Source organism: Cervus canadensis, chromosome 5 (genome assembly GCF_019320065.1).
Source record: "Cervus canadensis isolate Bull #8, Minnesota chromosome 5, ASM1932006v1, whole genome shotgun sequence".
Lineage (NCBI taxonomy): Eukaryota > Metazoa > Chordata > Mammalia > Artiodactyla > Cervidae > Cervus > Cervus canadensis.
In genome coordinates this window covers 89,399,438-89,423,943 of record NC_057390.1, presented here as the reverse complement: position 1 = coordinate 89,423,943, position 24,506 = coordinate 89,399,438, and the positions used below count along the sequence as shown (strand labels likewise).

The following is a 24,506-nucleotide window of genomic DNA, read 5'->3' as shown; positions in this document are numbered from 1 at the left end:
GGACCGCGCTGCTCTGGAGCTCTTTCTGCTTTCCTAATTTTCAGCCTCATTTCTTGGTTTCTCTCTTCCTCCCTCTTTCCCTTAAATGCCTTAACCCCAACCTCATCACAAACAAAAAAATAAACACAACACTGCTCACAGTGGGTTCATAGCTGACCCTGACTTCCAGAGTGGGTGGCTGTATAGTCAACTGGCTCAAGCTGCCTCTGAGACAGAGACCTGTTGAGAAAGACTGATGCCTGATAACTAAGTGAGGAAGGAGAAGTGTCAGTAGGAAAAGCAGCAACTCAAGTGTCCTTACGAGGCTGCACCCAGGAGAGACCAGTGCCTCTCAGCCTGCGTACCCTATCATTAGCGCCTTCTCCAGGTCAGAGCTGGGGCTCACTCGCTGCTGTCCCTGCCCAGGCACAGACAGAGTGCCCAGGAATGCTTGCTAAATGAATGCGAGAGGGCCCCTCAGCCCAGCCCTTAGCATCGACCTGTCTTCTAAATGGAAATGGCAACCAAAGCCAATGGACGCTTCAAGCCTGGTCCCTCGGCCTGTGCAGCCCTGTGTCTGGATCACTCCTGTTCACCTTTGAGATCAGAGCTCTATATCTCTTCTTTAGTGAATCCTTCCCGACACCCTCGTCCCCCATCAGGCTGTCTTTCGTTACATATTCTCATAGCTTAAAGCCAAATCCTCCATGGTACCTGTCCAAGTCCATGATTATTTATTTATGTGCTTACTTGACTGTCTGTCTTCCCACTAGGAAAAAGGCCACATCTGTTCTGCTTACCAGCATATCTCTAGTGCCCAGCTCAATGCCTGGAACATAATCAGAACTTAACAGTCAACTGCTGAACAAATCAAAGCCAAAGGCCTTCCTTTTTTTAATCTAATAAGGATGTAAGAAGGGGCATTTATTTATTCAGTAGTTGAGTCCCACTGTGTGCAGTGTTCTTTGTTAGGTATTAATGATACAAAAATGTACACAGATCAGGATATGCAAACTCCACAAGGGCAGGAACTCTTTGTGCACTGTGAAACTCCTAATACCTGGAACACAGGAAGCATGAAAATACTTAATGAAGAGACATAGCCCCCACCCTTAAAAGTCCAAGGTTCATTTTGTCTGTCTCTTACTCCCACCACTGCAATTGTAACTGAATTCAAGAAAAACAGAAGTGATGGAACAAGCCCCGGAGCTCCAATCACACCCACTGCTGGCTGACTCCCATCAGAAGGCTGTGGAAGTCACAGTTTCACACATTTGCCCTCCAAGAAGGTTACATTTGAAATCTGTTTAAATGTACTTTCAAGGAGGAAAAAATTCTAATCATTTCCTGGGTTAAGGCTAAGTCTGAAATTTAGGTAAAACCAACTGTATACCTCATCTCAATTAGTACAAGATTCTTAACACTGTTTGAGACAGTATCACTTTGAATATCCCCTGGGAGCCAAGGTTCCCACTAAAAAGCACAGATGCTAACTCCACCCCCACCTCGCTCCCAGCAATAAAACATTCTACATACCATTTCAGAGGGCTCATGGGCTCCCTAAGGCCCATCCATAGTCCCAGGTTAAGAAACCCTGAATTAGAGAGAGGGTGGACACTTGGAACATGCCAGTTGGATATTTTGGTAGAAGTAGAAAAAAAAAAAATCAGCCTGAAACACCTTTTCCTTGGTCACTCACTTGTCATTAATCTGTCATAGGAACTGGATAAGGTTCTCTCTTAAAACACGTGCTACTTGCCCTGGGAAAGCTGGCCCTTGACCAGCTCCTGGAATAGGCAGGGATGTCCTGGCCCGTACTTATGGAGAAAGAATGAGAGTAGCTGCTGGCCTGGGTGGGAGTGAGATAGAACTACTGGCTACCTAGAGCACGCACCAAGCATGGCTCGAGTCCTGACTCCACCAACGACTAACTGTGTGGCTGAGGGCAAGCTGTCTCACTTCAGCCTCAGATTCCTCATCTGGGAAAACCTCACCTGTCCTTACGAGGAGTGCTGTTGTGAGGATCAAATGATACGACACACACAAAGAGCTGAGAAGAGTACCTGGCACACAGTGAAGTCTTTTAGATAAAAAGTTGCTATGACTTCTTATTATCATTTGCATTCTTGCCCTGAATCTGAGACAGCCATCTTCTGAACATGTGCTGCAAACAATAAGCCATTCAAACAAAGTCCATTTAACACAGAAGAGTAGGAAACAGGCTGCTGGTAGGAAACAGGAGCTGATTTTATAGTTTGGCTTAGAGACCCTTGCAAAAGTCAGAATCCCTGCTGGGCGGGACTCACAGAAAATCCAGTGCAGGTGAGAGGCTGGATGTTAGCAGCTCCACATGGCAGGGCTGAAGCTATGTAGTGTGGGTGAGTGGGTACACAGGAGGAGTTTGGTACAGGAAGGAGATCCTGACCCCAGAGTCCTCACTGCTAAACAAAGAAATCTGACACAAGTTCATCTTCCCTTTTCAGTTAGTGAATAAAAGAACCTGAGATTTCCATAAGACTTTCAAGCTAACCTCTATGCCTACTATTTTCTTTAATCCTCCAAACAACTTTCTGCGATGGGTACAGCAGGGTCATCACCCTCACCGCTGTACGGTGCAGTGAGGACCCCCCGCTGCACGCACTGGGCAACAGAGCCCTAGACAGGTAAAGTGACTTGTCTGAAGTAAAAGACCCAGTCTGTTCAAGTCCCAGTGCCAGCGCAAGAAAGCAAATCTGGGGTGGTTCTTGTTTCTTATTCTTCTCTGCAGCTGAGCTCAGTGTATTCTTGGCATAGAAGACAATCTACGAACGCTCGTTGACAAGAACTGACTTAAGGAAAGCAGGTATCTGGGCAGAGGAGATCAAAATCAGGTGGGCCAGAAGAGCACTGGTGTGTCAAAGAGCAGCTGCGATGTTAAAGGCATCACCTTATTTCTCTTTCTTTTGAGCTAACCGACCTAAGGTCACAAAGCAGAGGCAGAACCAGGATGAGAGCCAAGGTCGGTGGGACTCTAATGCCTGCACTTAAAACCACTTGAAACAAGTCAACACTCTAAAAATTTCTGAGCCTTTTTATTTAATTTGTTCAAACAGTTCAGACTCAAACATTACTATATAGAATTAGGCATCCTTGTTCTACCATCAGAGTATTTTTCTAACGTGCAATCAGCAAGTTATTAGCAGAGGACTCAAACATAGATAAGGACTAAAGGAGAGGAACTTATTAAAATAAGAAGGTAGTAACCACTGCTACCCCTTCAACAACCAGCAAACTTCAGGGTTCACTGCAGAGAAAGAGAATAGCCACTCAGAAGCTTCCTTATGAAATCCAATTCTAAAAGGTAGAACAAGCAAAGACATAAAACTAGCCTGGTTGAGTTACACGGAAAATGGCACTCAGTGACCGTGTACAAAAGGTAAGTTTCAACACTGACACAGAGACTGAGTTATCTATCATGATATGACAAGTATCGCCAAAAATGGACCAACAGAAGTGGCTCCTGACTCATTCATTTGTTAGGGGAAGCACACTGATTGAAACCGCCCACCCTGGCCAGGCACCATAGTAACCATTTGCATGAGTTGTTTTATGACAGGAGATCCTGATAAGGAATACGGAACTAATAAGCCACCACCAGCAGGAAGAGTTCGGGAAAGGTCGAGGGGAGACACTGCCTGTCCGTCCACTTCCCAGAATCCCTCTCGCTGGCATCCATCTTGGCTGAGCGATGCGTGCGCCACCAGGAAAGACTCTGAATTAGAATGATGGGCCAAAGACCACCCGGAAACTAATCCCATCACCATAAAACCCAAGACTGCGAGCCACGCGGCAGAGCAGTTCTCCTGGGTTCCCTTACCCTCCTGCTCCCCACCTGGGTGCCCTTCCCAATAAAATCTCTTGCTTTGTCAGCACATGTATCTCCTCGGACAATTCATTTCCGAGTGTTAGATAAGAGCCCAGTTTCGGGCCCTGGAAGGGGTCCCCCCTTTCCTGCAACACATTCACTCGCTCAGGCACAGTAAAGCACAGTGATGATAAGCATTGACTTCAGAGTCTGAAATTCCTAGGATCTAATCTCAACTCGATCCCTTACTAACTTTGTGCCAGCTAGGAGTTTTCAATTTTCTAAGCTTCAGTATACACGTCTATAAAATGACCTCACATGGGGACTCTAAGGATTAATTCACGATGTGTAGACACTATGCAAGGCTTCTGTGAACGTATCAAGAAAAAAGATTGATCAAGTCACTACAAACACAGATCTTAAAACCCAAACAAACACTAACTACACAAATGATTTGAGCAGAGAATGAAGTTCAAACTAAATATTGCTTTTAGCTCATGATTAAAAACATGCCCTGAATGCAAATATCCCTAAATGCCAAAGAGTTTTCAGTTTCTCCAAACGGCAAATGGTTAGGATTACATTAATTGAGAGATATTACTACTTGCAACAATATCTTTTCTCACAGGTAGTTTGAAGTCTAGCATATTCACTTTATGCTTAAAAAACAAATTCTAATGAAGCAATGGTTCAGAAATTCCATTTCACATTAGGCAGGATTCTACAGAACAAGGGTCAAGTCTTTCTTCTTGATCTAAGAAACCCACAGAGCCATCTCTTTTGGTATGGTTCTTGCTTCTTTTAAGACTCACTTATTGGACTTGTTTTAAAAAATTCCATTATAGACGCACAAAAAAACAGTTGCTCTTACATATTTCTGGAGTCAAAAACTTAAAAGGCCTAATTTTTTTTCCCCCCATTCCCCCCCACTAAACTTGCCGGGCTCCTAGGATCATTCACGATCTTCTAGAACAATGTAAGTTGAAATTGCTTTTAGATCTTGTATCGTAAGTGGAAGCAATTTTTTCTGTCTCAGCTCAATGACCCATGGAGGGAGAGAAATTCACTAGACAGTTAAATGAGCTGATGTATATGGTTAAATTTTAGATTAAGAGCAGGAGATCTATAACTCCTCAAGAAATTTTTAAAAATTCAGTCTCATAATAAACTAAGAAGAAAGAAGAAAGGAAGAAGAAAAGGGCAGGAAAGAAAGAAAAAAAGAGAGGCAAGTAAAGACAGACACAGGGCAAAATTTAGAGAGACAAGGAAGACAGAGCACAGAGAATACAGACTGTTTTGGGCAACAGACCCACCTTGTGGTCATTTACGATACTGCCACACCAAACTTTGTTCCTGTCGCCTTTGGCAAAAGCCATGCAACATGCTGTCAGTTAAAATGGGGCTTTTGTCACTGCCCAGTCAGTATCAGCTGGGTAAGTCACTTGGCTTCTATTAAGCCTCAGTTTCCATGCTTGACTTCATACCTCACAGGGTACTGTGAGGAACCAATGAGATTCTTATAGAAATTACAACATTGCAACTGCTAAAACACAAAGACAACAAGAGTCTCCTGGACTGGCATGGGAGGTAAAGCATTCCCAATTCCCACCTTAATCGGGAAGTACAACTGAGAAAAGGGAGTCACAACTTTGCTTTTAAATTAAAAAATAATGGAATGGGATTGAATGAGTTACAGAGCCAATATTTCCTTTTAAAATTCTATACCAAGAAACTGAAAAGCTAGTTTCCAAACCATTTACATGGTAGGAATCCCCTTTCTTACATCCAGAGGGTCTCTAAACTGCCCAAAGATCCTATGCATTCACTCTACCCCCCGCTTGAGGCCCTCCCCTTCACACAATGCAGCCCTCATCACTGAACTTGCCAATGATTTTTATTTTTGAGTATACAAATTATCACTGTGACTGAAGTCTTTTGCCAATAATTGGCTATTGCCTGTATCTCCTCTAATATTATTTGGTATTAAGTATAGTTTTCAGAGTAAAACCAATAATCATCATGAACTCAACTGTACATACAATACCCCATCTTTTAGCAGAAAAAGCTCATTCTCTCACGTCCTGGTGAATCTGCAGGTTTTCCAGGCTGAGTCAACTTCAAGAAAAATTACTATTCTTCTCACCTGAAGCCATATGCAAGTAGGGAAAATCATCCAAAGTGTACCCTAACCATGCAGAGAGCTTTCCAGACCAAAAGGAATTTTGTATCTAAGCAAATAATAATGTGAGCTGTGCGGGCTTGTCGACTTTAACTCCTTGGAAGCGTAGGCAAGGAAAAAAAGACATCAGACACCTCCTATCTGGACTTGGGAAATAAAGAATCCATATATTATTAAAGTGTTTCAAGCTAATGAAAACACAAAAGGTAAACCTTCGGCTAGATCTATTTTTAAGCCTTGCCCAAATCCACATTAACGCTTCTTTGTAAAACACTTGGCAGAAACTCAACAGAAAAGTCACTTACTCACTTGTCCAACCAATATTTATACGTCAGATCCTGTTCTTGTACTGGGGATTCAGCAATAAACAAAAGAGAGAAAGTGCCCTCTGTCAGAGGCTTAATTCCAGCATGGGTAGAGGGGAATACAGACAATAATCAAACAAATAATGTTAAGCAGAAATAAGTGAAATGTGGAAAATACAAAAGGATAAGGAGATAGGGTGGAAGGAGTTGGGGAAGTGCTACTGTAGATACTGTAATTAGAGAAGGCCTCTCTGGTGACACGTTCACTGAGCCTAAGACTTAAGAGCTTTGGGTAAAGCCGTGTGGGCATCAAGGAGAACATTACAGGCAGAGAGACCAGCCAGTACGAAGTCTGAGGAGGGAACAAGCCTGGCATGTTTGCGAACAGTAAGGAGGCTGGGGTGTCTGAGGTGGAAAGCATAAGGGGAAAAGCAGCAGCAGCTGAAATTAGCCTGTCGGAAGGGAGATGGTGCCAGGTCTTGCAGACCAACACAAGAACTCTTGAGTTTTATTCTGAGATAAGAAGCCAGTAGAGTTTTAAGCACGTGAGAGATGAGATCAAGAAGAGTCTGGGAGGAAACCACTGTGGAAGCAGGAGGACCAAGAAAAGTACTGGGAAATTCCAGAAGAGAAGGGAAGAGATGATTAGACTAGGGCATGGGTAATGAAGGGGTTGAGAAGTGATCAGACTCAGGATGTAGTCTGATGGTAGGGCTTGGATGTGGAGGACAAAGATGTGAAGTGTGAGAAAGAGAGTAGGAGGGGATGGTATCATGTTTTCAGGCCTGAGTGACCAGGTCCCACAAACAGGACACAGGGACACTGAGAAAGGAGCAGGTTTTGGAGGGGAGGGGAAGAAATCATAAGCAAATAAGAGGCAGCACCTTCCTGTATGGCTAAACCAGGTAGAAAGAGTAGCTCTAAGAAGTTCAGAACTCACGTGGCTCTGCCCTTTCCACAAAGCCACATCAGGGTTACTGAAAAGAGTTTGTCTGCTTGAAAATCCAAGAAGGGAATAATCAGAGTAGTAGCCATTGTTTCTTAAACCCTTACTCATTAGCTGGCACTAAGGTAAACACTGTACACACACTGCAGTTAATCCTCACATGTAAAAACACTTAATCACAATATCTGGCACATGATAAAATACCATTAAATGTTACCCATGATATATGTTAAGTATGTAGCATTTAAATTTAATGGTAACTTTAATGACTGATTTCTGGAAGTTCTATTTCCTTTTCTGTTGTTCAAATCCCCCATTCACTTTACATCAGGATTCCTACCATTTCTCAGTCTAACAGGTAGTTTCACGATCTTGCTTTTATAAATAGGCCATTCCAAAGTCCTAGCTTTATGCAGAGACTCAGTTTCAGCTGCCTCCGGAAGGCCCCAAATCATGTCATAACTTCATGAGCATTAAAATCCTAACACATAGTTTGGTCCCATATTCCCTTGGGATGCTCTTTTATTATCACATACACGAGCTGTGAGCTACTTTGTTTCAGGCACCTGGACATTTCTCCTTTTTCTTTCAAGTTCATCCAGGTATTTAAACATTTCTTGGATCACACTTTATTTGGCATCTCTGAATGTTTAAAGAAGGGTAGCCTGAACTAGCTCAGTATGACATATAACCAGAACCAGAAGTCCAGTAATACCTTACAGATGAGGAAACGGTGCCTTAAATAGGTCTGTGCTCTATGCAGTAGACAGTGAAGCTTCTCTCCTGACACAGAGGTCACAGTTCTACCCTCTGGAGTCACACCAAATAAACTGACAGTCAGCCTTTTATGCACCCTATAAGCATCTCAATACAGCTATTTATTCTGTCACCCATTTGCCTCCACCCTGCACATTCCAAACTAAACTCCCTCAATTATTTTTTCTTTTTTAAAAGCAAAACTTTCAAAAAAGAAAAACCAAAAAACAAATAAAAGCAAAACTTTCATAACATGAACACAAGGAGATTCTTTTTTTCAAGCCTTAAAATAATACAAATCATAAATGCTCCACTGGAAGTGATAAACAGTGAATGGGTTTCCTTCATGTATTATTATTTTCACTTTAGGGAAGTTATGACCAAAACAACAAAAACTGAAAGTTAAAGGACGACACAATGAAAATCATGAAACCTGAGTTCTGCCACTAACTAGCTATACAAAATTAGGGGGCTTTGTGTTTTGGTGTGTCTTCAAAATCAGAATAATAGTCCTTTTCCTAGAGTTCAAAATGGGGAAAGCAATGAGATTTAATTCATAGGCTGTAATATATATGAAACGATTTAGAAAATTATACAATACAAAGGAAAACATTACTATTAATGTATTATAAATGTTGACAGTTTTATCAGGAAGAGTGAGACACTAACAAAAGAATCTACATTAATGCAAAAATGATTTTACCTTCATGTTGCAAGCTAGCTCCATTAGTTTTTTTGCATTTTCTTCTGAGCGGTATCTCTTAGGAAGCTGAACCCTGAAGAATTTCAGGGCACCTTCAAAGTCTGTCAGTAGCAAGTCATCTTTGGAAGTCTTGAAGAAAGAAGAAAACACAACCATATACAGAAAAAAAGCTTTTTTGCTATAAAGATGCTCAAGAAGCATTTCATAATCCCAGCACCTTTATAATCCCCAGATGATAACTTTGTAGCCTTTGCCAGAGCTACTTGCATGTGTCCACTGTCAGGGACAATGCTGGAGCGCAGCGGCTGCTTAGAATGAGACTAGAAATGCCAGATAACCCAGGTTACAAACAAGTGTGCACTGTACCTTTAATAACCCAAGGGCGACGTTAAATATAACACTTATTCCCTAAAAGAGAAAACACAGAAAACATTTTCAGTATTTAGAACTGGACTATTAAGCTATTTGTCTTTAGAATATTCCGCAATTTTAGAGAAATTGTAAAAATTTGAATAAAGAAATGGAGTATCTTGAAAATATTTCGGAAAATAAAAAATTACAGGGCCACCACTGAAAAACCACTTAAAGTAGACCCGGTTTCCCATTCCTCTGAGAGAAGGGCTTTTCTACAGCTATTTTCACAGTTCAAGAATGCTTTCCAAAGTATACTACGCTTTCAAACTAAAATATTAAAGTCATAAAATTGTGATCCCTCATGAAATAACACCTGGTGTCTCTTCCACTGCCCACTCAAAGGACAACAATCACCCTGTCCATGAGTCCTATGTCCCAGAAATGACTCTACTCAGGGTTCCCTCCAACCTGCCTTTCTTCATCTAATCATTCTAGGAGTGGTGGGGCAAAGGACAGGTGAGGGGAGGCACCAACATCTGCTGACCAAGGTAAACTTTAAAAGTTTCTGGGCCTCAATTTCTATAACTAATATTTTCCCAATGGTTTTCTGAGCTAATTAGCTGAGAAAATTTAAGTTACTTAGCCTGTCACCAGACCCACAGTAATTACTTAATAGTTGTTTATAATAGTGAAAAACTAGATAAAGGTTTGTGATTAGGAATTGGTTACATAAATTATGATCTATCCAAAGAATGGAATATGTGACAGTAAGTAAGAATAATGGTATATTTCTGGAATGCTGTTTCTTATGTTTCAAGCTAGACACAAGATACAGATGTTTCAATGGATTTTTGTATTCTTTAAATATGGGATAATTAAACAAAAAGAAGGATGGTACAGATGTATGTGTCTATAGATATTCAAGTATGAGATAAAAATAGGTTACCGAATAGCATATAAGCATAATATTTTATATGCATATAAAGTCATAACATACATAATATACCATATGAAAAAAACTGTTCCACACAGAACTTACACATACACATATATGAAAATACACAAAAAAAGACTGAAAGAATATACATCAAAATGATAAAAGTAGTTTTCCTTTAGACTGGGATTAGAAGTATTTTCACATCATTTTGCTTATACTTTCTATAACATGTATTATTTTTGAGATTAGCTTTTTCTTCTTAGCACACCCTCCAAAACCTAAAACTAAGCTGTGGCAAAGATTGTTATTTACCATAATATCTATTTTCTTTTAGTAATAGACTCCCAAGTTTAAGAAAATTTCTAGGCAGCTTAAAAAAAAAAACTCTCCTTAGCAGCTAAGGATATGGTCATGTACCTAAGTTCTGGCCAACAAGAGGTTAAATGGAAATGCAGGTGGAAATTCCAGGAAGTGTCTTTTAAAAGAGGGGGTGCACCTCCTCTGAACCCCTAAACTTCCTAGCTTAAATACAGAGATAGTGTTTGGAGCACTCATCAACCATACGGAACAGAGCTGCACTCTGAGCAGGAAGGAGACTACAAACAAAAGCCTAAGTGCTGTGGCCTCTGACACATACCTCACATAAGAGCAGGTCGATGATATGGAAGACCATGTAGAGAGGGAATTTTGCAGTGAAGAGCGTAAGAAACCACTGGGAGGCATACATGTGTGCTTCAAGGCTGATATCCAGGAAGTGGTTGTACAGGTCAGGAATGTACTCCTGAAATAGCAAACTGATTAGCTTTAGGCACATATGCAGCTGTTTAACTCTCACTCAGGAGGCTCATAAATCTGCCAAAAATAGGTCAAAAATGTCATATATTTGTTTTTTCCTAAAAACTGAAAAAGCGCTCAGAAGAACACCTATCATCTGGTATGAAACTGGCCCTAGGCTCTCCTTTTCAGTTCACAAAGTGGCTCTGAAGAGGAATCCCCACATGGTGACAAATATCTGAAAGGATAGTTTTTCTTTCTAAGTTATGAAATGTTTGGGAAAGTTTGTTTCACTTTTGTTAGGAGATTCCCAACCAGTCAGCTTCAGAGCCTTGGTAAGTATTTCTTGACTGAGTTTGCTGTGTTAAAATAAAGGCTCCTACACCCATCTGATCTTCTGGGTGTTTATGAGACTGAAAACCTGGCTCACACCCATCACGTTAACACCTTATTAATCTTGGCATCATTATCACATAGAGAGAAACGAAAAACATTAAACCTGTCCTTGATCCTGGATGGCTAAGGAGTCACCACTGTTCCTTGGCACCATTTCTTCAATCCTGTTCTTCCCAGTCCTGCACCCTTATCGGCAAATGAGAGCTGGATTCTCTTTTTACCTGCATGAGGCGCTCCAACTGGTAAAATTTGCAATGCAGATCTTCAAAGTTTTGCTTGAAAAGTTCCCTGAGACCATAGTCAAACATGATCTTGACCAGAACACTGAACGCTTGTTCCTCAGGCATCTGTAACAGGGAAAGAGGGAAGGGGTGGGAGGATCAAAAACACATACAGAAGTTTTCTCAGTATGTAAAATTCAGTGGTATGTAGTATCTCAGATCTCAGTTGTGTTGTGTTTTATAACATTCATTCTTTCAACCAGGAAATAACTAATAATGCCTATTCTATGTCAGACACTGTTCCTGTCCTTGAGGAGCCTCTCATACAATAACTAAATAACTAAATCTCATACAATAACTAAAATGAATTAGTGAGAAAGATCAGTGGGAACACAAGAAAAAAGACTGAGTATTCCAGAGGGAGCTAGGAATAGGCTTTAGAGGGAGGATAGGATTTGAACTGAGTTAAGAATAGGCCTACTACACTTAAGTATATGTTCCACCATCCCCAAATCATGAGACCTTTGTTAAATCATTTTACCTCCTTAACTGTTAATTCATTTCAGTAAAAATGTTCTTCTTCCTCATCGTTGCTAAAAACACGGCTAGTTACAGAAGAACCTTAAGTATTCTAATGTTTGGAGTAATGCTTCAGGTATTATAGTAACGCTTACAGTAACACTTAAAATACTAAAAAAGCCTCCCACACTTCACTTCTATTTACAGATGCTACTCACTTATATATCTTCCGTAACTTTACGGAAAAATGTCTTCTTGAGAACCTGGCGAAATGGCTAGTTTTCAAAATATAAAAAGAACACTGGAAATATTTAAGGCATGATGTGACCATAGTAAGCTTTTCAAATGTCAGGAAGGTGAATGGGTTTCTGTTGAACATGATGATGACGGTGGGCTGAGCAAAGACACTGGGAATAAAGCAGAGCTAAAGGGCAAATCAGACTAAGAAATGAAATGAGAAGAGGACAGCAAATCACTGTTGGAAAGGTAAGGGCTTCGGGGGCAAAGGACCAGACCTTTGAGGTCTTTATCATCAAGACAACTAAACTCTTCCCTCACTGAGGGACACGCGACCTGCCTAGAGTGGCATTTCTGATGTTACGCAGCACATCTGCCCCTGCTCTGAAGCAAACACTCATTTTAAACACAATGGCAAGCAGCACAGAGTTCAAACCAAGACACTGGGGATTTGATCGGGAAACTCATTTTAAAAGTGTTGTGATACTTAAATGGGGATAAATGTCCTTGCACTAAAGTTGAGAACAAAAACAAATCATATAGACTTGGTGAGACTCTGAGATATTGAAGTATGATGAAAACAACAAAACAAAAATTTAAAACTTGACCTCATGATGAAGTGTTAATCAGCTTGAATGTGAGAATCATTTCACCATGCACAGTATATCAAATAACCACATTTTACACCTTGTATACATAGTTTTAATTTGTCAATGACAGGTAAATAAGACTGGGGAAAAAAACTTTACCTCTTCTTTATCAATGTCATAGCTTTGTCACATTTTTGCATGCCTACCAATACCAATCAGCTAGGTTCATAGCAAGAAGATGTAAAGTAGTTTTGTTACAGTTTTATTACAACCTACACAAAATGGATTAAACCTCTTCAACAACTTCCTCTCCTTAGAGAAACAAAATCTAGACTGTGTGGCCTGGCCTCCAGGGCCCTCCTTCAAGCTGGTCTTGACCTCTCAAGCTCACTCCCCACTCCCCATGGCTCCTGATGCTCCGGTCATACTGCCATTCTTTCAGTTCCTTCTAGAGGCCAAGTTTTCCCCATTTCAGGGCTTCCATATACTATATGATTCTCTTTGCTGGGAATGCTCTAGTTCTCCACTCTAGTTCTCAAAATAGTTCTATTATTTTTGTAACAACGTTTAAAGAAAGTTAAATGATACAGAAAAGTACAAAAGAGAATGGATGTCCCTTCTCCTTCTTCAGGGTTCATGTTAAAGGTTACCTTGCCAGAGAAGTCTGTAAATGAGGCTTCCTTGTTATTATCCTGTATCACACTTTTCACTGTACCTTCATAGAGCCACTGAAATTAACAATGACATACTTGCACTGCTTTTTTGCCTACAAATAGGCAGCCTCACCAGCTCTGCATCCACAAGGGCTGGGGTCATATTTACTTTATTCACTCCTGATCTCTATCTAGCACAGTTCAGACCATAACAAGTGCTCAAGAACTCTCCTACCATCATCTGTGTGGTATTTTTGCCAAGCATTTTAACTTGAATCATGAGGAAATGATCAGACGAATCAAGAATCTGGGATGTTTTACAAGGTGATTTGCTTGAATTTTCCAAATTGTCAATGGCATGGGACACACAAAAAGGCAGAGAGGACAGTTTAGATTAAAAAAATAAAAAGCAATGACAATCAAATGCGATGTTTGAATCTTTACTGATCTGGGTTAGGAAAAAAAGAGCTATAAGGACTTCACTGAGTAAACAGGCAAAATTGAATATGGACTGTGGGTAAAATATTACTGAATTTGTTAGATTTGCCTGTGATATTCTGGTTAGGTCCTCAGGAGATACATACATAAGTATTTAGGAGTGGAGTATTTTGATATTTGCTACTTATATTATCCAAAAGTAATTTCAAACAAATTTTTCCATAAAAATATAAAACACCTGTGTTTTGTGTGTGTGAAAAAGGAAGGAAAAGAGATGCAGAAAAGGCAGTGTGGAAGAATACTGAATTGATAAATTAAGTCAAGTGTATACAGGTGTTCACCTTAACAATTTTTCAATTCGGTTGTGGATTTAAAGAAACACTAAGAAGAGGGAGGATAAAGGTCTTTGCTGAATGAATGAATAAAATGGCACTGAAGCAAGCCAACTTCTCCCTCCTAGTCCAATACATAAATCTCAAAATAAAGACTGATGACAGTGGCTAGAGAAGATAAAACGTCCCCAAAGGGTTTAACCAAGACTAAAGTCTATCCAATTATCCCAGTAATACAGAAAGTTCTACCCTTGTACCAATTTTCAACACTGTCATTTATTTTTACCATGTTTCTTTCCCATGATGCCATTATATTAAGGAAAAGGTTTCCAGATATAAGAGTTAACACTCATGCACTAGAGTCTGCCCAAAGGCAATACAAAGCCATGATCAAGTCTGAGGCAGGATATGTGTTAAGAAGTACACACAGAGACCTAATTACTTACATGGAGAAGCAGAACAGCAGCGAGAAATGACTGGCCTTGGCAATAGCCAATCTCTTCATCATACACAGAATAAGCCTGGGGGGAAAAAAACCACAGGAGGTGTAAATGAATGTAGCCAGTCTTAAAAATAAAACAAAACAAAACACAAAACTTTATTTATTTGGCTGCACTGGGTCTTCGTTGCACCATGTGAGGTCTTTGAGTTGTTGTATGGGGGATCTAGTTCTCTGAACAGGCAGGGATCGAACCTAGGCCCCTTGCCTTGGGAGCCGGGAGTCTGTCTGTCTGTCTTTGCTCATGCTTTTCCTTCTCTGCCTGGAAATGCGCTCTTCCTTGAGGTTCCAAACATATCCCATTCCCCCAGGATTCTTTCTCTCCTCGGTAGGTCTCTGGTACTTACTACAAATGTATACTTATTACAGCACTTAACACACTGCGTTTTAGAGGTTCCTCCTCTCTACTAGACTGTTAACTTCATAGGGGCAGGGGCGGTGCCCTGTTCAACCTAGCAGCACATCAACACATACCAGGCACTCACCAAACACTGTCAATGTTTGTATGTGTAAACATGCTCTCATAAATTCAGGTGAAATTCAATATAATCTCCTTATATCCCCCACTCTGTCAAAGCTCATCTGATGAGAGGGCCTATAGAATAAGAAACACCCATCTTTTCCAAAGACAAGATGCACAGAGAGATTTAGAAATGATCTTTTATAATTTAATGAGACAACTTTCCAACTATCAAATCAGTAAAAACTAACAAGTGTTAAAACCAGTTTCATTAAGGCTGTTAAAAACTAGCAGTAACATATGCTAACACAGCTCTGTGGAAAGCTGTTTGACAATACAGATGAAGGTAGCAAACAACATTTGATTAGTCAAGAAAGAATAAAGGTTTCACAGTTAACAGTTGTACTGGAACTCCACAACTGCTAATATCCTGGTCTGACTTACTTAGGCCCACTACTTACATTCCTTATTTGTAGGATGAGAATAATCACAGTATTTATATAATAGAGCTGATGTATTATTCTCAGTCCCCTCAAGTAAAGAACTCAGTGTATGGCTTTATCAATTATGTCCTGGGATAAAAATGTATTGAATTTTCTATAGGTATAGAATGGAGGGGAGCATTTTTCAGGTTCACAGAAAAGCCTGAAGGAATGCATACAGACATGAAAGTATGTAACACACTTGGGAAATGTTTGAAATATAAGGTTCACGGGGGCTGTAAGGAAATATGGGGAAGAAAAGGCATTTCATTAATTCATCAACATTTAATGAGCACCTACTATAAGATGGCATGCACCGTGCCAAGTGCTACAGATGCTCATATATGTAACAAATGATTCTTGCCCTTGAAAATTTCACAGTTCACTTGGGAAGTCTGACAAGCAAATCAACTAGAGTACAGTGAGAAGTTCAATGTGATTGAAGCATAAAATATTTACAGAATAAGCCAGGACATATTACAGAATGCCTTTAATACTAAGCTAATGGATTTACGACCAGGAAATAAACTAAGGAATTTTGATTTCATTCTGTGGGTTTAATGGAGGCCACTAAAATGATCCTGTTCTAGGGTCAACACAGAGAGAAGAATAAACAGGCTCAAACCCAAAGGCAGGGAGACTAATGCAAGGCAGCTTTTATGTAAGTGCCAGCAACATATGATAGTGGCCTGTACCAGGGCAGTGAATATAGAGGGAAGTACTGCTACAAGAGACAACAACCATCAAACTGAACGTGGCCAAAGGAAGGAACAGAAAAATAACTGAAAAATGACTGTATCTTCAGCAAGACAATGGCATAGGGGTAAAAGAAGGACTGTTTTTAATTAAAAGAGATGTAACAACTAACCACAGTAGGAATATTGCTGGATCCTGATTCTAACTAAACTGTACAGACATTTAGGGAAAACTGATTATGGAACGGCAACTGGATAGTATTGCTCGTTAATGCCACCAGTAGATAATGATCTTATTTTTTTGATGTATGGTGAAGACTTCAGGACTGTGATGTTTGAAGCTTGCTTTAAAGCACTTTAGGAAAATTTTTTTTAAAGGGAAGATGAAGCAACTGTGGCAATATGTTGATAAATTTTGTATCTGGGTAGGGATATACACAAACTCATTTACACTATTCAACTTTTACGGATGTTTGAAAATTTTCATAACGAAGTATGTTTTTAAATGGACTGTATTATTATTATACCTTTTCTGATATACTTGACAGACTTCCACAAGGAGACCAAAAAGCAGCTGGAAATTCAGGCCTTGAGCTAATGTAGATTTGGAAACATTTATGCAGTGGTGACAACTGTAGGGTGGAAGGAGTCACCCCGGTAGACAGTGGAGAGCTACAGTAACCAGTGGCTGAGCACCTAGAAAGAAGGCCTCTGTTTTAGGAACTTGCAAGAGAGAGAGAAAAAGTCACGAGGGAGGGAATCAACGAAGCTGTTACAGAAGTGAGAGCTTAACCAGAAAGGGGAGAAATCAGGAGCAGATAAAGCTGTAATTAAGATCATCATGAGAGAGAAACCACAGCACAGGGGGTCAGGAGTACGGGATCAGAGTCAGTGAGAACAGGGTTTCTTTCTGTGACATTTTGCAGGAAGGTGAGGGATAGCTAGATTGTTTCCTTAAACGGGAAGCACAACTGAGCAGGGGTTAAAAAGGATGATGAGAAGAGGATCACAACAGAAATGATAGCTCTGTAAGTTCTATGAGGAAACTGAAATTAAACCTAAGAAACAGTTCGCTAAGTTCCAAGCGTCCTTATAGTTTAAAGCATCTAGTTTGTCACTGGGGCTTCCCTGGTGGCTCAGATGGAAAAGAATCCTCCTGCGATGCAGGTGACCCGGGTTCAATCCTGGGTCAGGAAAATCCCCTGGAGAAGGGAATGGCTACCCAATGTAGTATTCTTGCCTGGAGAATTCCATGGTGGGCTACAGTCCATGGGGTCGCAAAGAGTCAGACATGACTGAGTGGCTAACACTTTCAATTTATCATTGGAGAAACTGTCTTTTATTGCTAGTCTGTCCTAAAACTAGCCGTTGGTTTTGCCTTCTCAACCATAATATGCAAATTCCTTGAGGGTATGTCTTGTGCCTTGCTTGTACTTCCTATATAGTAAGTGCTAAATAGGTACTTGCTTAGTTTTAGAGGGAATAGACCAAAGCCTAGTTCTGAGGCCCAAGAAGGTCAAATTCATCACTTACAATGTGAATACTAAAAAAGAGCTTGCGATGCTGTAGGACTCAGAGGCTTGTGACATTAAACCAGCTCGCGAGTCTAAATGTGGTGCCAGGGAACTACTGACTGAAAGTCCTGATTAAAAGAAATCCTACCATTTTATTTTAAATTATTTCCTGTTCACCATGAATCTAAAATTATGTTGTTACTTCTGGTTTTACAAAAACTATTCTCTTTTTTTTGCATTCTTGGACATAAAATACAAATTACATTTTGCAGTTATCTTTTGCATAATTTCAAAGAAACAGAATATTACCGCCTAAAACAGTCTTTTTGGGGTATGAAATACCTTGCATATTTTATATAAGGAATCTTGTCCATCTCCTCCTGTGTCCTTAAAGTAGTCGTGGGCTGGGAATGTCCGGTTAATATCACGAGTGATAGCACTGTCCTGGGGAGACTCCTGTGGAAACACCAGGAAGCAGAAGGTTCAGATGGATGTACTTGTCTAGGCTAATACAACAAGGTCGTCTTCTAATTTACCTGCTTTAAAATGCTGCAGGAACATACATACACACATGCGTGCCTGCGTCTTCAGGGAAGGAAAAGCAAATATTAAGAGGGAAAAAAAGGAAGACAGAAAAGAGACTCGTTTCACTCTATACACCTCATGTATGCTCCATCCCCGCTGCAAGGAAGTGCAGGTGATAACCTTTCTATTGTTAAGAAGGAATATGTGTTTCAAAATGGATTTCCCATAGGAAAACACTCAATCTAACCTCAAAAGAAAGAGGCAAAATGCTCCGGTTAGAAATACTGGGTACAAAAATTGCTGCTTTCATTGATCCTTTGGCACAAAACTCATGGGCCAGGTTCTCAAAAGGAAAAGAGAAGTTCCCGGATTGGAATTTACCCAGAGGCAAATGGCATAAAAACACATAGCCTTCTACTCAATATGAAACGAGACTATCAAATGCCTACATATTCAAATGGGCTATGGGAAAATATCCCTTGCTTTTTTACCAATGGAGAAAAACTGTTTCCTCTTCTACAATGAGTAATTAAAACTAAACGAATATCAGTAATGCACAAAATATGCCAAACACCCAGCTATTTCTAACAGCTTTCCTTTGTTAAACTTTATTTGCTCATGCAGTGAAGAACTGTAGCACAGGAACATGGCCTTCTGTTTTAACAACGTATTGTCCTCATAGCTAAGACAACAGACTTGATTCTCCTCAGTGAGACTGCATTATTTCAGCACAGCATCCAAGAGCCTGACACTCTTGTTTCCAGTGAAAAATTAGTAATATATTTTTTTTGGTCTGGTAATTTTTCTAGCCTTTTAGGTAATCAGGTTCCCAGGGCCATGAATATTTTACAGTTGTGGAATCTAAAATAACTTTATATTAAAAAAAAATTTTACTATATAAATTTAACATGCAACATCATGTAAATTTAAAGTGTAGAGCATGTTACTCTCCATGGAGTTGCAAAGAGTGGACTGAGTGACTAACACTTTCACTTTGATACATTCACACTATATTGTAAAATGATTGCCAGTATAGCAGTATCGCATTGTAGCTGCAGTACAGTATTATATTACTGCCTACAGTATTACTACTGCCTACATTCAAAATACTGTGCATTAGATTTCTGGCTCATTTACTACTCATTACAAGTTTGTATGCTTAAATACTAGTCTTATCCTTTCAACCTCCATCACTAGTGAGCTAACTTTAAGCCTATGCTCTTTCTTAATCTGCAAACTATTTAAGCCTACAATGATACTGCCAAACTGCTTTCCAAAGAGATTTACTGGCAGACTATCGGGATTTTTTATTTTTTCTGACTACTAGTTTTTAATGCATCATTAACAACAGTCAGGGCAGCTCTGAGCTGTGGTGATCCCTGCAGCACAAACTGCAAGGTGAGAATTAAGACTACAGTGGTTGGTTGCCTGGTGGCAGCTTCTAGGCTGTAACACATGGAGCGGAAACAGAGCTGGGGATAGGGAGTACCTCCCTGAATTGAGAAAAGAGACAGCAGAATTCAGGGAGGGCAAGGTAGCTAAGAGTCTGTAGCTCAGAGTACCAAACAGGAAAGCTGAACAGAAAGAGGTCTGCAAAGCTACCTAGAGGGGTCCCTATGAGTCACAAAATCATAAAGAAAAAGATGATAAACTGGACTTCATCAAATTAAAAATCTTTTAATATTCAAAACCTACCGTTAAAAACATGAAAAATGTAAGCCATGAACAGGATAAATCACCTATTAAATCTATCTGATAAGGGACTTATATCCAGAACATATAACTCTCAAAATAAATAAGGCGACAAACAACTGATTTAAAGGGAGAAGGGGAATGGTGGTAAAAGATGGAATAAATGCTTCACAAAAGAAGACACAGAGATGGCAAATAAACACACGAAAAATTTCAACATCATTAGTTATCAGCAAAATATAAATTAGAAGTTCAATGAGATTTCTCTACATGGTCACTAAATGCTAAAATGAAAAGTACCCAATATACAAAGGATTGGCAAAGGGTGAAGAACAACTTGAACTCTCATACATTGCTGGTGGGAATGCAAAATGGTACAAATACTATAGAAACTGTTTGGAAGTTTCTTATAAAGTTAAACATATGCTTATCATGCAATTCAGTGACTCATGTCTACATAGTCATCCAAGAGAAATGAAAATAAAAATACATGTAAATATTTGAACTCAAATGTTCATAGCAATGTGATTCCTGATAGCCCAAACCGGGCTCCAGTGGGTAAATGGATAAAGAAACTGTGGTACATTCATATAGTGACGGAATACTACTCAGCAGTAAAAGGGGAAAACCCAGTGATATGCAACATGATAGATCACAAAAGCATGAAAACTGTATGAAGTAAGATAGACATAAAAGACTACTTTCTATAATTCCATGTATATGCAATTCTACAAAAGACAAAATTACAAAGTAAAGAAAGCAGATCAATGTTTGGAAGGGGCTGGGGCTCAAGGGAGAAAGGCTAATTTTTAAGAGCTATTAGAGAACTTTTTAATATGCATATTAAAAAGCAGAGGCATTACTTTGCCAAGAAAGGTTTTTCTAGTCAAAGCTATGGTTTTTCCAGTAGTCCTACATGGATGTGAGAGTAGGACTGTAAAGAAAGCGGAGTGCCAAAGAATTGATGCTTTTGAACTGTGGTGTTGGAGAAGATTCTTGAGAGTCCCTTGGACTGCAAGGAGATCCAACCAGTCCACCCTAAAGGAGATCAATCCTGAGTGTTCACTGGAAGGACTGATGTTGAGGCTGAAACTCCAATACTTTGGCTACCTGATGCTGACCTGATGACTGGGCATGTCTGGACCCAGTCCCCGCAGCCTGCCCCTTGGTGGGGCAGTACCCCCGGAGGCCAGGAAGGTCTGGGCAAAGGTCTTGATGCTGGGAAAGATTGAGGCCAGGAGGAGAAGGGGATGACAGAGGATGAGATGGTTGGATGGCATCACCAACTCTATGGACCGAGTTTGAGTAAGCTCTGGAGTTGGTGATGGAAAGGGAACCCTGGCGTGCTGCAGTCCCTGGGGTTGCAAAAAGTTGGTCACGACTGAGCGACTGAACTGAACTAAGAGAACTTTTTGAAGTGATGGAATTATTATCCATCACATCTGTGGTACTAATTAAAACATGTATTGTTCACTTAAAGCTGGTGAATTTTATTGTACATACATCACATCTAAATAAAGGTGATTTTAAAATGGCAAACAAACAAAAGACATACACATACAACCAAACAAGAGCCCCTGGATGATTCAGGTCCTTTAGATGAAGAATTTCCAGTACTAGTTTAGCTATATGTACCTAAAAAATGAAAAGGATGCCAACTCATCTTTAAGGGCTTAAAACCAGGGGCTTAGCTTAGAGTCAGACGTACCTGGGTTTAAAAGCTGGCCTATTCCCTTACTTTGCTGAAAAACTTAAGGTAAGCTTATCTTCTCTGGTTAATATCACCTACCTTATAAAACTGTAATGATGGTTACATTAAATAATCTATAAATTATAAACAGGTAAAGAAAGAGCTTCCAAGGCTTCCCTGGTGGCTCAGTGGTAAAGAACCTGCCTGCAATGAAGGGGACATGGGTTAGCTCACCTGGGAAGATCCCCTGGAAAAGGAAATGGCAACCCTCTAGTATTCTTGCCTGGGAAATCTGATGGACAGAGGAGCATGGTGGGCTACAATCCACTGGGATCACAAGAGAGTGGGGCATGACTTAGTGACTGAACAACAACAAAGAGCTTCCAGAACCGTCTGACACATATATAAAACACTTGATAAAAGTGAAAGCAAGCAAAGCACCCAGTACCCTGAGAGCTGGGGCTGTCCTCTAAACACACACACATCCACACACAAATAAGCACATACTCATGCACACAAATATGCGTGTGCACACACACTGTTATACAGAGTACACACACACACACACGGTTCACAGAATGTGTATTGTTTTTACTTTTATATGTCTTATCTTCCTATAAAACTATTCACATAGGGGTAGAAACTGTTGGTTTAGTTTTGTAACTTCCACAGAGCCTAGCAAAATCATGACACACACCTAGTGCTTGATAAATATATCTAAGAAAAATCCAAAAGCTTCCTTAAAATTGAGTGATGACAATGCTCATGTGATCAACAGCTCTCCCCAAACCATCTCTAATGCTAACATTTATTAATTCAAGACTCATGTGAAAGAGGCAGGAGACTAAATCAGAAGAGAACCTTATTAATAATTAAAGACATTCTGACTAAATACCTGAAAAAACCAAGATTGCTATAATGATTGATTCATTAGTGACTTTCAAATTGTGTCATATGCAGGCAAGAGAATAACTGTCATGAGAAATAGATGAGAACCCCCCTTGTGGCTTCTCCTTATTTTTTAACAAAAGAAATTAAAGTTATTTAAAAAAATTAAGTGTCTTATCAGTACCTTTAGGGAAGTATACTGATTTTACCAAGCCACCCCAAAACTGAAAATTTGCTTACTCAGGGGTTTTATTATGAAATATTTCAGTAATGCTGAAAGTATAGAGAACATATAATGAATACACATGTAGATTATCAAGATTAAGAAAGCAAACATCATAGATACAACAATGTACACCTAATTCCAATCTCATATGCCCTCTTCCTTCTTTTACAGTTAACCACTATCCTGATTTTGCTATCATTGGCAGGCATGTTTTAATGTATATGTTATGTACATATATGTGTATAGATGCATGTATTAATATATGTATATGAATATAGTATCTATAAACCATATATACTCTTTACAGAACGTTTAAAGTATTTTCTATAAATGACATTATAATCCATGTCTTCTTCAGTAGCTTCTTTTGTTTAATACTATATTTTAATGATTAATCCATGGTGATAAACATAGCTCAAGTGCATTTAACTCTATTAACTATGTAGTTATTTATGTATGAAGTTATTTATCTATTCTACCGTGGATAAACATTTAGATGATTTCAACATTTTCCACTACAATGTGACAATAAAGATTCACGCTTCTTCTCAAAGCAAAAGAGAAAGAAACAGAACAGAGTAAAGACTGGGCCCTTCAGCTCAAAATGCAAAATAAATCACCCTGCAGTTATCAAGAGAAATTACAAGAAAAGGAGTCTATATTAAAAATATATGTTACTGTGGGTTAATAGTTTTTATTCAGCCTAGGATATGTGAATTCTTTTCAACTCAGTTTTATGTATGTGTTTATTTTTGGCCACACTGTGCAGCTTGCAGGATCTTAGTTCCCCAACCAAGGATTGAACCTAGGACCCCACAGTGAAAGCACCAAGTCCAACCCCTGAACTGCCATGGAATTCCCCTGAATTAAAATTAAAACTCAGTTTTAATTTTAACAAACACATAGAATATAAAATAGCAACACAAAGAGAAAACTACAGGCATATTGGGAGTTAAGAAATCTTTATTTGAAATAAAACTGTTTCATGAATAGCTCAAACAGCAACAGACCATAAAAGTCTCAGCTTCAATTGTGAAAGTGCAGCATGACAAAAACTTATTGTACCCCTAGAGTCATTAAGAGGAAAAATAATTGGATTTCACCAAAATTAAAAATTTCCTGCTTATAAAATACATCATTAAGAAAAGAAATAGGCCAGTAGTACATGCATCTGAAAAGGAACTATATTCAGAATATATATAAAAACTTAAAGAGATGACCTAATAAAATGGGCAAAAATTTGAGCAGACACATTAGATAAATAAATGAAAAGGCAGTTACCAGGACAATGTCAATTAAAACCACAATGAGCAAGCCAGTCAGAGCCTCTACTAAAAAGAATGAGTTCTTGGTGATGAGAGGAGAGCTACTACCTGGAACACTCTGTAGAGAATAATTCAATCAAGTGAAGACCTGGAAAATCAGAATGATAATTTTAAAGCATTGAAGGAAGATGACTCAAAGCAGCATTAAGTAGTTTCTGAAAGGTTCTAGAACTTAAAAACAAAAAAGAGGAAGAGGACTTAAAGCACTAAAACAATAATTAAAATAAATTTCACATTGACAAAACTTTTCAAAAATGATGAATGGACATGTTATTGATCTACATTTGAAGTTCAGCTACAATAAATTATTCTGAAAAAGTTGTAAATTCTATTCTTGAATTACATCT

The 24,506-nt window shown here is 39.3% G+C and overlaps 1 protein-coding gene across 4 annotated transcripts in view; it reads right to left on the bottom strand.

Annotated features, from left to right (window-relative positions):
• The window catches only part of RABGAP1 (RAB GTPase activating protein 1), a 162,530-nt gene that overhangs the window by 20,294 nt on the left and 117,730 nt on the right, over positions 1-24,506 (bottom strand). For all 4 annotated transcript variants that reach the window (XM_043469491.1, XM_043469494.1, XM_043469492.1 and 1 more), the window contains 6 exons: positions 18,156-18,269; positions 14,610-14,684; positions 11,395-11,520; positions 10,641-10,784; positions 9,079-9,120; positions 8,713-8,841 (listed from right to left, as the gene is read on the bottom strand). In XM_043469491.1, coding sequence (XP_043325426.1) covers positions 8,713-8,841; positions 9,079-9,120; positions 10,641-10,784; positions 11,395-11,520; positions 14,610-14,684; positions 18,156-18,269 — 630 coding nt within the window. The remainder of the gene's footprint in view (positions 1-8,712; positions 8,842-9,078; positions 9,121-10,640; positions 10,785-11,394; positions 11,521-14,609; positions 14,685-18,155; positions 18,270-24,506) is intronic.